The following is a 15,403-nucleotide window of genomic DNA, read 5'->3' as shown; positions in this document are numbered from 1 at the left end:
AAATATCAAACCAAATGTGTCAATACTGAAATGAAGATCTTGTTCTCAAAGTATTGATCTAACTACTCCTAGGGGCTTTAATAAATTATTCTACTAGATCATTTAGGTCTTTCAATAATTTTCTAATAAATATATGATAATCATTCAAAAGCTAATATATAAACTCACTAGCATTTACAATAGGAATTTTCTGGATCGCACTTTTTCTAGAAATATGCACTCAACATATATATGATCTACTCAATTAGTCTTGAAACTTCAGGTTGCAACCTAATAATAGCATATGTAACCATTTTTATAGATGCATCTGTCAAATTTATTAAATACTTGTATAGTTTGCATGCTATCAGTATGGGCCCATATATCTAATTTTGATATATTTCCATAAATGTAGAAATCTATTCCACATCATAACTAGTGATATCAACATAATCAATTTTTCTTTGAGAACAAGAACTATATGAACTCTTGAATCATATAATATGTTGTCTTTTAATGAAGAATCTTTTGGTTCCTTGATGGATATCAATAATAATCATTAATAATTTGTTACATCATATATATTATTCATGATGATCAAACAAGACACACCAACTATAAATCTAGTTGATAAATCTAATTGGGCAAGTAAACTTCTGGTTTACTATAACAAATTTCTTATATAAGTAAAACTCTATCTAACATCAACTCACACTTGTATTAATTTAATTGGGCTATTACTTTTTCAACCCTTTAGAGAATCGAAGTTCTGATGTAGATCAGTTGGTCATATTTTTCATCATCAATTCTTTGTCCGCCTATAAAAAAATTTATATTAGTTCTTCAAGAACTATATTAATATTTGTACACATAGTTTTTCAAGAACAATATAGTCTGAGAAGAATGAGGAGACAAATTCATCTTAATAGCATCATAATAGATAATAATGAATAGTTATAGATATCATAGATTTAACTTGCAATGTACATAAAGTTTACACATGCTATAAAAATAATTTTGTCCAGCTAATCAAGATCAATATCACTATTTATAATAAATTTTCTCATAAAATTAAATAAATTTCTATTCTCTCAACTCAAATGTGACATAAATATATAATTTTTATTTTTCTTCAAATGTCACAGTGAGAATAATTTAATTTCAATATATAAGACCAATGATTTATCATTTCAAAAAAGAATTAAGAATTAACATACCTCTTAACGTAAGAATAGAGGAATATAAATATCTAATTTTTTATTATGGTATGTCAAAATATTGACAACTTTAAAGATTAAATGATATTTGAACTAATCCAACATCCATAAAGTTTTCTTAAAATTATAATTATCATTTGTGCATGCTTAATTTTTTTTCATAAGCAAACTCATATAGTTAAAAGAAACATAAAATGTAAATTATTTTTTAAAATAAATTTTTTGAGAATAAAGTGTAAAATTGAATGTATTGTTTAGAATTTCTCAACAATAATCAAGATACCATATATCATTTATTTAATTTGCAACACTCAAAATATGTCATTTGGAAAAATACTTACATATTATATGAAGGCTTAATTTTTTTTCTCAACTAATTTCTTATTCAGTCAAATTCAAAATAACTTCAAATACTAATAATAAAATTTATTATCAATAAATCATAATAAATCATTCAAATTAATATTAAATATGATCATATAAATAGGGTATAAATGAAGGAGATATGAATAATATATCATTTTTTTTAATTTGCACACAAATGGCACAATAAAATATCAATATCATAATATGACCATCTTTTAGGCTATTCTATTAATATGAGAATAAATTATATTTATATTTCATTTCATATTCTTAAATATGCAAATAAATTGGCACAATAAATAAATATTTTAAAGGGAACAATAGTTACTTTTTAATATATTTTGTTTCATACCACTCTTGCAATATTTATTAATATTTTAATATCAAATACTTATAATAATATGTTTCTACCAATCAATCACAAGAAATTTAAAGTAATATTATATAACTTTCTGGTTATCGCCTTGTGAGCTTATGATTACATTTTTCAGCTTTGACTAATTTAAACATATTTTTTCACAAGACATTGCCTTGGGTATTATAACTATGTTTTATACTTTTCATAATATCTCTTGATCTTTTGGTTTCATAACCGATTTTAACATTTATCTCCAATAGATATACTTGTTCATATGACCTCTGGTCATATTATAATATTTGTCCATAATTATTTTTGACTATAGAAGTATCACTGTCTCCTCAATTATGGTTCAATAGCCAAGACTAAAGATTATTACCCTTAAATTATTAATTCCACCTATACAATGTGGTCATGTTCTTTGTCATACTTATAGACAAGTTCCTTGCTTTCAATGTTATACAATCAATTTCTCTAAACATTGGTCTTTGGGATTATAGCAAAAATATTTCAAATAAACCTCTTTTATGCCATTTGATGTTTGAATCATTAGCCTCCGGGACTTTGATATTTGTCACCATATAACTTAAGACTTTGATATTTGTCATCATTATATTATTAAAGTACCATAGATTTTTCTTGTCATGCCATTTAAAGGCTCTTTTGCGAAAGAGCAATTCTAAACGTGATACATCTAATTACAAGATCAAAAGTATTATGGTTTCTGGCCATTCAATAAAATAAAATAAAAATAACATTGTAATGAAAGAAATTAAATAAATTCAAATTCATAATCAAATATAAATAACAAATAAACCCAAATATAAACAACATTATATAATCATATATATAATATTGTGATAGATATAAAATGACATAATATAAACCAAATAGGTATACATAAACAACAATGGAACAAGAAATATTGAAAAATAAATAAAATAAATAACACAATATCACAATAGGGAGATAACAGAATTAAAATGTATAGAAAGAATAAATTAATAAATAACATAAAAGAACAACATATTATATAGCAAATATATAAAAAAAAATTAAAATTACACGTGATAATAAGATAAAAAGAATAATTGAGCGAGGAGAAGTTAGTATAAAATATTGTCATATACTATAATAATATATTAATTTACAAAGAGTTTATATCTCAAATCTTCAGAACAAACTCATATTACTAACGTGTTATGAAAATAAAAAAGTTAGAGGGTAGAAAAAGAATAACAAGACAAGAATTAGGAGAGAAAACAATGAGTATTATTAATTTTTATACAATACTTAGAAACATCTTTCTAATTTTTGTAAGTTTATTTGATTTACAAATGTAATAGTATTATGGCAATTTTGATTTAATTTTTAAATAACCTTATTTATTAATTATTTTTTGATTATTTGTTTACAAGTTGTTCAGTATGGATTATATGATTTTTTTATTAAACATTTTAAGTTTGTTAATTTTTTGTTTCTCAATATTACAAAAAAAAATTTCTCCTTTGCCAATTTTTTTGGCTAATTTATATAGTTTTTACTATGATTTTTTGAACGGAACAAGATACTGCAAGGAGAGGACAGACACAGAACATGGGATGACCGGCGGCACCAATACACAACAAAGGTGATACTATTTTACTCATGTTAATTAAATTAATTTTATTCCAACCACTTTGTCTCAATTTTAAATAGATTAGATAAAAGCACCTGCTGCGGTAAGCCCGTAACAAATTTACGATTCTTTCACCCTAATCTCAATTCTGATCTTTGAAACGGAAGATGCTCCAAGTTGAAGTAAATGAACGAACAAGATTGTCAAAGAAAAATCACACAATACCCTCACATTATTAGCCTCAATGCAAAACTAGTCTTCATAAATATTGGTTCACATTAGAAACCGTTAAATATTTTTTTATTGAGGAATTCAATCTACAAATTGATCAGAAATAGAAGCAACTTAAACATGAAGTGACGGACCTTTTTTTTTTTTCCCAATCACTTGATGATGAGTTCGTTGAAAATAACATTACCCACTTATTTAGATATAATAATGCATCTCCCATTACATCGAAACAATTCTCTAGATTCTAGAGTAACATTGAGAAACAGGAGGACCCAGAACTAAATTAGGCAACATAAATAAACTCTCTCATAAGGAGGCTTTATGTCCTGGGTCATACAAATTTTATACAGATTAACTGAGCATTCAAATGTATAATAACATTACATACACTGGTTCAAACATGTTTTGTCCTTTCTAGCTTCTATACACAGCTTCACATCACAGGGCTTCAATTGCTACAGGTGTCCATCTGAACATAAATCAGAAGTACAAATTATCCGGTAGTGAGAGTATGCATTAATATTATTATATATAGTTAATCTGAAATTTGATCATATGAACGCCCAAAGCGGTTCATAATTGAGAAATAGACATCGAAAATCAAATAACAATTCTAGTAAACTCCTATTCTCTTGTCGCTTTCTTCATGTTTTGGGTTTTTGAACCCACCAAAGAACAAATGGACATGCACATGAAAAATAAAAATTATGTCCACAATGATTCAGAATTGAAATAACATAGCTATGGTCTTAACTCTTAATTAGGAAGAAGATCAGACAAAGTTTGCCTTCTTAAGAAGATGTGAGTAGGCAGTTTTAACTTGGCCAGCAGTGGATGTATCCTAAGAATATCCATATTCCATGCATAAAATCCATTAAAAATTGGTCTAAATTTAATCCTATTCATTCGACAATACTTCTGCAGGGTTGTAGGTTAGGGGAATGATTTAGCAGATGGATTGTTTAAGGATTATGGATAATCATTCTATCCGGGTCATCTAATAGAATGGATAGTTTACGAAATCAAATAACTAAAGACCCCCACTATCTTCCTATTCTCAAGGAAAGGTATTTATCTTCAACAGATCAAACTAAAACTCAATTTCTCATGTTATAAGTAGAGACGATTTATAGAATGCAAACTAGTACCCTCAATATATCACTTGCTCTGCTTAGCTGTTGCAGTTCGCTGAACCGTTGAGACACCATCCACAAATTTTGTCCGGAAGAGAACATTTGCATTATTGAACATCCCTTCCTTCAGTGAAACCACAATAAACTGCAAACCAAAGAACATAAAGAGACATGGTTACACTTCCACATGCATGGATACATAGAGGAAGAGAGGAAGATGTGTCTGGTTACACGTGATTGTTTGTATACATTTGATAAGAATCAGCAACACCCTACCACCTAAAGCTAGCTCAGGTAGCGAGGATTTGAAAGGGTGGGGTGGGCAAAAGTCAAGAATTCAGCCCTCATGATGTGAACAAAAAATAAGAATCAACAACATCCACATATTTGATACTCCACTTGAGTTTATTGTCATATCTTATCAGTTATCCGATTATCATGTCCTTTGAAGAATTAATATCTCAAAATGAAGATATACCGTCATGCAAACTTTTGGGTGCATAGTAGGTGCGAAAAAGAGTGGCAAGCCGAAATATACATGGTGGGGTTGTGCTATAGTGTAAATTCAGGGGAATAAACATTGAACCCCTCACAAGATTCTCTTCTTTTTTTTTTCCCCTTCGGTGATTTCAACAACAAAAATTTTATGATGTAAATCTCAAGGAGTTTCTTGAAATTGAAACGGAAAGTATTGCATGAAATAAAGAAAACTGATACCGTAGCGCCTCCATCAACCGTATTACCTGGGAGTGAGGAAAGTGGGTCTTTATCATTCTCCCTATGTTTTGTGTGTGGCTTAAATCAAGTGCCGCATCAACCTGCCACCAATTCAACAATTAGTATAACTAAAATAATAACAGGTGCAAAATTAAGAGTCGCGGGAAACCAAACATAAAAGAAACAAAAACGAATTATGCCTGCACAAGCACAAGCATTATGTAAGGGGCAAAAATTAGAAGTACTCCAAGATGGTACGATCAAAATTTCAAAACATGGAATTTCTAATGTTATGTTCAGACCAAAGTGCATTTGTAGCAGGACATGGAAATATTCTCTTTTTTTCCCCTTTTTTCTTCTGTTGGTAGCAAATGAAGCAGTTAAGGATAGTGAAATGAGAAAGCAAATGGGTTTGGCTAAATGGCCGCCAGTTTCTTCTGGAGCCTGATTCTTTATGGCGCATGGCAGGTGGAGTTCACTGGATATTCGGGACGCTAAGAATGCGATCAAGGCTATCCATGCAACTCCCTAGAAGGCTATATCTTAAGCACATCCATTTTAACTTTGATTTCCCTTGAAGTTGGAAACGGCTCTTCCTCACGGCTTTGGAGCCAGGGGATTGGGAAATCTTTTTCAGATTCTTCCCCTCATGTTTACCAGTTATATACTTTGCATAATGTTCCCATTTTTATTTTATAATAATTAAAAATAAGTATTATTCTTGGAATTTCCACTTCTATAGAATTATAAATAAAAGAATTATTGATGATCTTGCTCTGTAGCGGAAAATCCTAGCCTTGTTCACATTTCTTCTTCGTCTAATAAAATGATTCGGAATTCGGATTCAAGTCTTCTTGTTATTTCTTTTTAATTTTTTTTTTTTTTTCAAATTCCAAACACCAATAGGTTCAAGTTTTTCTGTCTATGGCAAATATTACAGGCCAAACCAATTGCCAGTATTATGGTCTCTTTGAATATTCAAGCAACCCATGTCAACTAGGTCTAGGCGAGTAAAAGCTATAAACAATTCATGTGAAGCATACCTCGTCAAGGATGTAAATTGGAGCAGGCTTGAAAAGAAGCAGTGCGAGAATCAGAGAAAGTGCGAGGAGTGATCGTTGACCACCACTTAGTTCTGAGAGGGACTGTTTCCACACGCTCCCAAATGCAACGCGAACTTCAAGACCATCAAGAAAACTGCAACCTTCCGGAGGTTCTAACTTCGCCATTGTCCCCGGAAGCAAAGTAGAAAAGATGGATCCAAAGTCCCTGAACAAACAGAACAAAAATATCAGAGTTAACCGGCTTCATATAGAAGAGGGCAATCAGATAAATCTTTCAACTAGACAATTGCAAAGTATACTCACTTGTTGACTTTAACCCAGGTAACATTTAGTGTTTCCTTTTTCTTCTCATCTAGCTCTTCAATCACCTTCTTGATTTTAGACTTGTCATTCTAAGCAAGATAATAACAGAATGAGAATATATGCAAGACAGGTATAAGGTTGTTGAAACAGACTGGGTAAACAACCTCAATTATGTTTTTCTTGGACATCAAATCATTATACTCATCCTCTGCCTTCTCAAACATCGCCATGACTTTCTTGTTCACCCTTTTCTCAAGCCTTCATAAGGGAGCAAGGGGAAAATTATTTTGTTTCATGGAAGGCAATAGTACGAAAGGGTGTGGATCAATTCTAGTAACATAAAGGACAGATTCTCAAAGACCCATACCCAGACTGCTCAGCTTGTAGCTTCTCAAGTTCTTCCCTTGCTTTACTGGGATCACGAGAAGAAAAATCATAATCAGTCCCACTTTTGCCAAACAGCTGTTTTTCAGAAGCAATCCATGCATGCTTCTCTATCAGTTTCTCTACCCTGACCGAACAGTCCTTTTGTTCCATCTCCATCCGTTTTACCTTGAAGAGTAGGAAAGTTGTTTAGCATATGATTTTTAAAGGTGTAATGAAAACGATTTTAAAACAAGTACCTCATTCTCCATTCTCTTCCTTTCAAGATTATTTTCACTGAGTTTTTGTTCAAGTACTTTATGCTCCTTCATGATAACACTTATTTCCATGTCACATTCCTTCATTTTTAGGCGAACTGAATTTAGCTCTGAATGAACCCGATCATGATCGGTCCTTGCAGCAGCAACCTACAATTTAGAAGAGTAAGGACACAAATTAATCTGTAGAGAACAAAGAACATACCAAAATAAACGCAATACTTGCCTTTATTTTTTGTTCTTCTACTTCTGATTCAAGATTATGAACTTGTGTCCTTAATGAAGTTAATTGATTTTCCAAGGACACACGCTCCTGAATAACAGCTTCCATTTCCATTACAAGTCTCTCCTTGTCATTATCATGTCCCTAACATCAAACAAAATCATGTAAGGAGGCATTACAAAACCCATCAAGTAATAATTGCTGCAGAGATTATTTTAACAGCCATCTTTATCGGGAGAAAAACAAAAGTATTAAAATCTCATCTCAACTTCCTATTACTTCCCCATTCATCTGAAATTCAAATGCTGAGATATGTTCTTCCATTTCTTTATTAATCACAAGTTGCCTAAAACTACTAGACTTATTGGTCAGCGTAAACCCCATCCTTCCACTTGGCCAGTTTTGAATTAATGACTTCCAAGCATAAGTTCCAAAAGCGCAACTCTTTGAGGACATTGGACGGAGACTTGGGATAAATCAAGATAGATAGTTTAACTCAAAGAAGTCACAAACAATAATCATAAACCTTTGGAACTTTAAACAAACCTTAAGATCTTTTAAAGATGACTGCATCTGGGATCTGAATGACTTTATCTTCTTCTCCAGGTCTTTTAGCCTACTTTCACGATTATTATCATGTTCTTTAATTGATTTCTCAAGCGATGAAACAGTCTTGACACAGTTTTCATAAATAATTTGCTTTTCCTTGACTGCAGATTTTGCTTCTGCAAGTTCTTGCTCAAGCTTCTTCACTAGTTCCCCAAGCTACAAAGGCAAAAAAGTAGAGAGGAAGCGAAGTGAGAAAGATAAATAACATTGAGGAAAATTAAAAATTTTACAATAAAACGGAATCAAGGTAAAATCACAGCCTTTATGAATCAATTTCTGTAATGAAAGGAAAAAGCCAAACCTTATGATGCTCATTTTGCTCAGCTCTGCTTTGAAACAATGAAAGATCATATGACTTAAGTTCCAACTGTGTTTTGAGGTCTTTCCATTTCTTCTCAAGAGGAAGAAGCTTTGTAATCTGTTATTTCAAGATAGAAAGCCAATTAAGAAAAGAAAGAAATATCCTCAAACTGAGTTCGTATATAAGTCAGCACACTAAGGTAACAAGACTACACAAGATCACCAAAAATCAAACAATCCACAAAGAACCCTCGATAACAATCAATATTAACTAGTCTTTACAAACTATTAGAGCATAATATAGTGATTATGCTCTCATAAATGCATAATAATCTTTCAAAAATAAAATCATTACTCACAATTGTTAATGACCATGACCATAAATACGCAGTTATAAATAAATGAGGGAGTCAATCAAGGGTAGTTAAGTATTTAGAGGGGTAAGTTGTTAATAACCATGGCTATAAATTAGTGGTCTTTAGATAGAATGTAATCAGGCTTTCGGAAGATTGGATTGAGTCAGTTTCTCTCCCTTCTTTCTCGACTGTCTACCTATCTATTCTTCTATCCATCTATTAAGCAGAAACAGGTGCCAACCACTGCGTACAAATTGCATGAAACAAGGCGGAAATATATGGCAGCTTGTATCACAGAAGGGATGACTTCAATATGGAGATTTAATAAGTTTCACTTCAGAAACTAGGTTAACAGTATCAAACACTAAATGGTAAAGAGTTTAATGCTTCCACCAAACACGCCTGTAATATGCCTACTATATAATTCCATGAATATCACAAGATTATCATTGTCTAGTTTATTCACTCAGGGCATACCTTTGCCTCAACGTCAGATAGCCTTCTTTGATGTATTGCAAGTTTTGATTCAGCCTCTGCTAAATCATGAAGTTGCCTTAAAAGTTGGCCGCCACCCCTGCCACAATAAGCCTATACTGTGAAGCTAAATTACCTAATCATCTATTAGTATATAAAAATGGTAAAAGATGTTCAGATGCAAGCATTGAGATGCTGATTGACTAGCCTACAATGTGAAGCTAAATTACCTAGTTACCTAGCACTATCTAGAAATGATAGAAGATATACAGATGCAAGCATTCAAATGCTAATTGACTGATCGCCTCACTTGTATTGTGGAAAACAGAAATCATGGAGAAAATACAAAATTTTGCAAATGCGTCAAATGTTATCTGATTTCCATTATGAAGCTCTCATTGAAAGTATAATAAGTCAATAAGATACTACTGCAAAATCCAGACATAAATCAATGAAAACAAGGCAGTGCCATACTTTCGGCTTCCACCGGTCAAAAGACCACTTGGCTGAAATATGTCTCCTTCAAGAGTGACACTGGGGGTTCGAATCTCCCGATTAAATGCCACCTAGTATAAGATCAACGAAGCACAAGGAAAACTGAGCAACTCTATAGGTGGGTTAGAAAAGGTCACATGGATAATACTGAGCACCTTTTTAAAATAATAACCATCAGTAATAATAGGGAAAACAGTTGCTCAATGCTCATTGATAAGAACAAATAATCAAGTTGTCATGAATAAATAATCCATAATAGAGTGCAAAGAAAGAACCAAGATTATGAATGTCTAAAATCCAACGTATATAAGAAACAGACAACAGTCAAGTATTACGACCAGAATGTATGCCGCTCATGATAATCACAGTGGCAAACATGATCATTACCTCCTTAGCAGCATCAGTATTTTTGCAAACGAAGGTAGAACCAAATACATATTCCATCGCATTCTGTAACAAATGCCATTAAAAAGAACAGTAATAATTAATATTAATATAAGGTGTAAAAAAAAAACGAATAATCTATATAAGTTTTGACAGCTAATCAGATGCAATAAAATAAAACTTGACGAAAAGATCAAGAAAAATAACTTGAAATGACAATGAGAGTAGCTTTTAGGACCGATGTTTCACTTGACCAGGATACTATATGAATTCAAAGAAGCATACCTTCAATTCTTCTTCATAACCAACCAAAGAAAGTGCCAACTCGGCATTGTCCTCACCAACCTTAAATTAAAGTAACAATAATTTTCAGCAAAAAATGGTTAAACAATCATGAAACCAAGATGCACCAAAAGGAAAAGAAATGCTGTGACTAACCAATCTAGAAGCAGCTTGTTGGATTCTAGAGTGAACAGTATGAGATTGAATTTTGTTTAAAGGTATAATTGTCACTCTTCTTCTTAAATCACCATTCTGCAGTAGCTGTTTTCCAGTATTTTCTGTGTCAACCACAACATTGAACAACTTTCCACCAGCAGTCACCTAAAAAAGATTCAATCAAAAGGGTCAATATATATAGTTTTCCACTTAAAACGTGGGCATAAAGATACCAAGTTGTCTAACCTCCAAGGCGGTCATTGCAGCCCTGTCCTTTACTTTGATGAGTCTCGCAACCACACCTTTGACCTTTGACCTATCAAAGTTTTTGACTGGGTCACGGTATGTAAACTCAACATTTGCTAATTGTGCTGAAAGCTTGCGTATTTCATCCTTCCACTTTTGCACTGACTCCATCTCAGATGCGCGCTCCTTAAGTTTGTTTAACGTATATATTTATTTAAATGAAAAATTAGAAAATATTTGAATGGTAAAGAAATTAGGAGAGATGCCTGCCTAACCTTCTGCAAAGATTCCATCTCGCCATCTTTATAACTAAATGACCCCAATTGCATCTTCACAGTCTCCACATCTTTCTTTCTAGCACTTAGCTCATTTTCTACAGCAGTAGCTTCTTCCTGTTTTGACCTTAATTGATGTGTTTTCTCTTTCAGTTCTGTTTCACAGTGACTAATTTTAGTTTTTACTTGTTTCACTTCTGTTTCAGCATTCCCAACTGCTATCTTTGCATCAGCTAGCTGATCCTCTAAGCATTTCTCCTCATTTCCGCTGCTCTTCCCAGCTAATACACCCTGTCAATAGTTTCAAGGATGAGGATCAAAGTCCTGAATTGACGACTCTTGCTAGACAACAAATTATGCCAATATAATCATCTTTTTACCTGGTATTCCTTTTCATGGTCCTCCAAACTCTTAGAAAGTTCGTCAACTCTCCTCTTCAGATCAGCAGCCCCCTCTTCAGCCTTTTTGACAGCTAAGGCCTTCTCTTCAACAGATTGCCTCAAGTCTTCAATATTATTAACAATCTTAAAACATCACAATAACAATTATCAAGTGAGGTCATTGTACAATAACAATTATCAAGTGAGGTCATTGTTAAGTTTTCCAAATGGCAAATTATAAAACAGAACAGCATTAAAATTAACAACATCTTGAAATCGAGGCCAGCAGGAAATGTATCAAATAGTTTAAAGGATAAAGCCAAATCTAACTTACATTTTCTTCATTGGATTTTTCACTTCTCAGAGTGTCCTCTTTATTATTTAGTATAGATGTCTCCCTCACGAGATTCTGTGAAAGTGCATCTACTTTGTCTGACAAAGATTTCACTTCCCCACCCATGCGTTCTTCCTTTTCTGCTGCCAGCCTTGCCATTTTAGCCTCCATTGCCTGTACTTCCACTTTTGTGGTCTTAGTAGAGTCATCAATCTCAGCTATCTTGGCCTTCACTTGTTCCACCTCAAACACTGCAGTGTCTCTGATCCTCTCTGCTTGAACATATTCGTAAGCAACACAAAACCTTCTCAGCTTATCTAACTCGGCAGTGCCATTAGCCCATTGCATGTACTGTGTCCTTTCTTTCCTTAACTTCTCTAAGGCAGGTAGTATCTCCTGGTCAAGAAGCTTATTAATCTCATCAACCTTACTCTGCTTTTTCTCAAGTGTTTTAAGTGCAGCCTCTTTCTTCGTCTCATACATTCTTGTCCCTGCGGCCTCCTCAAGCATCGACAATATCTCTGGTGGTTTCATATTTAAAACCTTGGTGATGCGCCCTTGCATTATGAGAAAATGTGGATTATTAACATTCAGCTGCACTGAATGAAAAAGGTTTTGAACTTGACTAGGCTGGGCAAGCTTCCCATTGATCAGATATTTGTTCCTTCCTCCAACCACAATCTGGCATCGTCCCCCAAACGCATCCATGGGGTACAAATGAGAAGTCAGCAAATTGCTAGCTAAATATGTAATAACAAATCAAATAACTACCATCATGTTCGAACTGTGATTCTAAAACAGATCCTTTTAATATCACTGTGCCAAAGATATTGGCGCGTTGCACTGCCTAGACAAGGCAAACTAACACCTTTTACAGCATTATAAGCAGCGAAACAAAAATCAACAAACAGAATCAGGGGGCAGGCTTAAAAATAAAGAAAGAAACCTGTCTTGTCACTGTAATCTCTGGATGGTCTTCATACCCAAGAGGGCTCCGACTCCTGTCCGCATTATCAAACACAATCGACACTGTAGCTTTTGTAATTCCTGCCTGTCCTTGCTTATACACGAGCTCCTGAAGGTTAGAAGCCCGCACCTGCTGCAAATTCGTGATCCCAAGTACAAAGCAAATCGAATCAAGTATGTTCGACTTGCCGGAACCGTTCAACCCCGTGATGGCATTGAAGTAGGGATCGAAACCTGGAACAACAGTTCTGGTAGCATACGATTTGAAGCCTTCCAAGCAAATTTCCTTGATGTACATCTCTTGACCCGCGAGTTGTAGCAGGAAAGAAAAATAAAAATAAGTCCTACAGAAAAATGGTGAAAATTTTATACAAAAGGGAAAAAGCAGAAATTATGAACCCTGGGCTTGGAGGTATCTCAATGAATATATGGAAGAAGCGAAAGGATTTCGGAGATCGAAACCCTAAACGGAACGGGCGCTTAGCTTTTGCGAGTTGCTGTGCAGCGAGTGAAGAAGAGGATAGATTTTCAATTTTTTGAATTTGACGTAGCCGGCGTTCCAAGCTGAGCCAGAAATGAAAAAACAAAAAAGGGCGGGAAAATTTGGAGGCTTCAATACGAGGTCGTTTAACGGGGACTACACCCGGCTTCCATCGGGAGGTCAAACCCAAAGCCAAAGTATACGAAGAGGCCGGATCCTAGGTACCATGCCCCTTTCTTATTATAAAGTATTTTTTTAAAGAAAAGTAATAAATGAATAATCTTATTTTAAAAAATTAAATCTATTCATTTAGAAATGTTAATTATATTCTGCTGGAGAAGAAAAAGAAATTTTAATTATATTCTCCTGAATAGGAACAATTTTAAGAAAATATAATTGGTATTTCACTGTATAACTTAGGGATAATGACAAATAAAAATAGTGGAAAATACAAAATCTCAAATTAGGATTAGTTACAAAATTTTAACAGGTTTTGATAATAATTAACTTACAAATAACAGCATATTTTTATGAAAATTCTGATTTAGAATTTTTTTAATTTTGATATTTTTCCTATAACTTATTTTTTCCTATAATTTGTCGTATAATAAAAAGCGAAGAGAATATATACAATAACTACAATAATAAATGTTAAATAAAATGGTTTGTAAAATTTATATTATATGGTATAATAATGATTTTGATTTTGATTTTTAATTTTGTTCTCAAATCATGTTAAATTGTTGAACATGATCCGAACTCGCTTGTTTCCTTTGTGTCTGCTACTTGGACCCGTTTCGCCCATTTCTAAATACAATGGTCATAGTAAAACCGTATGGTAAAAATAATTAAGGTTCTGTTTGGTTCAATAAGAAAAAAGAGAGGAGAGGGATTTTAATGGAGGAGATGGGAGTGGAAGGCTTTTAATATTACCCTGTTTGGATTTATAAAACGGGAGGGAAGGGGAGGAATTTTAATACTCCTCCAGTCCTTAATATAAGACCCATTTAACTAATTTGATTAGATTAAGGAAGTTAGGTAAGTTAGTTAATTATAAGAAAAGTGACACATTTTTCCTAAAACACCATAATCATCTTTCTTAATACCCTCTCTCCCTCTTCTACTTGATTATGGTTGAGGGAGTATCCATAGGGGTAATTTAGAGAAAATTGATAAATATGGAAAATGGGTCTTATATTTAGGACCAAAACCAACTCAAAAATTGAGTCCTATATTAAGGACCGGAGGAGTAATACCTTGTTTGGTTCATAAGGAAAAGGAAAGGAAAAATATTTTAACATGAACATTTTGCCCTCATTTTATTTAAGATATGGGCATAATAGTTATCATATAACAAAATATGGATATAATAGTCACAATATGGTAAAATATTGCCCTTTCCCTCCAAATCCTCTCAATTTTGGAGGGGAGGGGAAGGAAAATTTTTAAAAAATTTTCCTCCTCCCTAAAATTTGTGTGTTATCAATCAGGAAAAAATAATTAAAATTATTTCCCCCCTCCCCTCCCCTCCACTCCAAATCCTTCATACCAAACACGTCCTAATTGTACTCTTTCGATTTTAAATATAAAACCCACTTTATAGTGTAATTTACTTTGTAAAATGAGTCTTATGTTTAGGATAAGAAGAGTAACCTATAAGCATAGTAATGCCCATTAAACAAGTCAGCAAGTGAGAAATTTCTTTCTAACCCGAGGGTCTATGATCACATCAGTGTGACCTTGGCCTATCACCATCAATCTGAGAAATATTTGCCCAATCTTTGCCTCTGCTCTCCTTTTGGAACTGCGTTTGGG

At 33.1% G+C, this 15,403-nt stretch overlaps 1 protein-coding gene across 2 annotated transcripts; it reads right to left on the bottom strand.

Annotated features, from left to right (window-relative positions):
* Positions 1-4,008: 4,008 nt before the first annotated feature.
* LOC114756303 (structural maintenance of chromosomes protein 2-1) lies at positions 4,009-13,576 on the bottom strand. Of its 2 annotated transcripts, XM_028945239.1 has the most exons (22): positions 13,507-13,550; positions 13,088-13,405; positions 12,142-12,822; positions 11,808-11,951; positions 11,428-11,718; positions 11,153-11,338; positions 10,907-11,071; positions 10,754-10,813; positions 10,472-10,534; positions 10,064-10,155; positions 9,593-9,689; positions 8,761-8,877; positions 8,397-8,615; positions 7,854-7,994; positions 7,610-7,777; positions 7,354-7,538; positions 7,151-7,244; positions 6,987-7,075; positions 6,663-6,888; positions 5,646-5,720; positions 4,919-5,047; positions 4,009-4,238 (listed from the first exon to the last, which is right to left on the bottom strand). In XM_028945239.1, the coding sequence occupies exons 2-21, from the start codon at positions 13,403-13,405 to the stop codon at positions 4,928-4,930; spliced, it is 3,531 nt and encodes a 1,176-aa protein (XP_028801072.1). In that variant the 5' UTR covers positions 13,507-13,550; the 3' UTR covers positions 4,009-4,238; positions 4,919-4,927. The 2 variants fall into 2 exon arrangements, with proteins under 2 accessions (XP_028801072.1, XP_028801071.1); XM_028945238.1 differs by having other exon boundaries at positions 13,088-13,576.
* Positions 13,577-15,403: the final 1,827 nt, after the last annotated feature.

Source organism: Neltuma alba, unplaced genomic scaffold (assembly GCF_004799145.2).
Source record: "Neltuma alba isolate B1F8T4 unplaced genomic scaffold, ASM479914v2 tig00010386_pilon, whole genome shotgun sequence".
Taxonomy (NCBI): Eukaryota; Viridiplantae; Streptophyta; class Magnoliopsida; order Fabales; family Fabaceae; genus Neltuma; species Neltuma alba.
The sequence above is the reverse complement of the archived record's forward strand: the minus strand, read 5'-3'. Positions and strand labels throughout refer to the sequence as shown.

Excerpts from the sequence above, each read along its gene's own strand:
- LOC114756303 (XM_028945238.1), bottom strand. The coding sequence starts at position 13,405 with ATGTACATCAAGGAAATTTGCTTGGAAGGCTTCAAATCGTATGCTACC. Across the intron at positions 11,719-11,807 it reads ACCATGAAAAGGAATACCAG|GGTGTATTAGCTGGGAAGAG; the intron begins GTAAAAAGATGA and ends AACTATTGACAG. Across the intron at positions 11,072-11,152 it reads CTGCAATGACCGCCTTGGAG|GTGACTGCTGGTGGAAAGTT; the intron begins GTTAGACAACTT and ends AATCTTTTTTAG.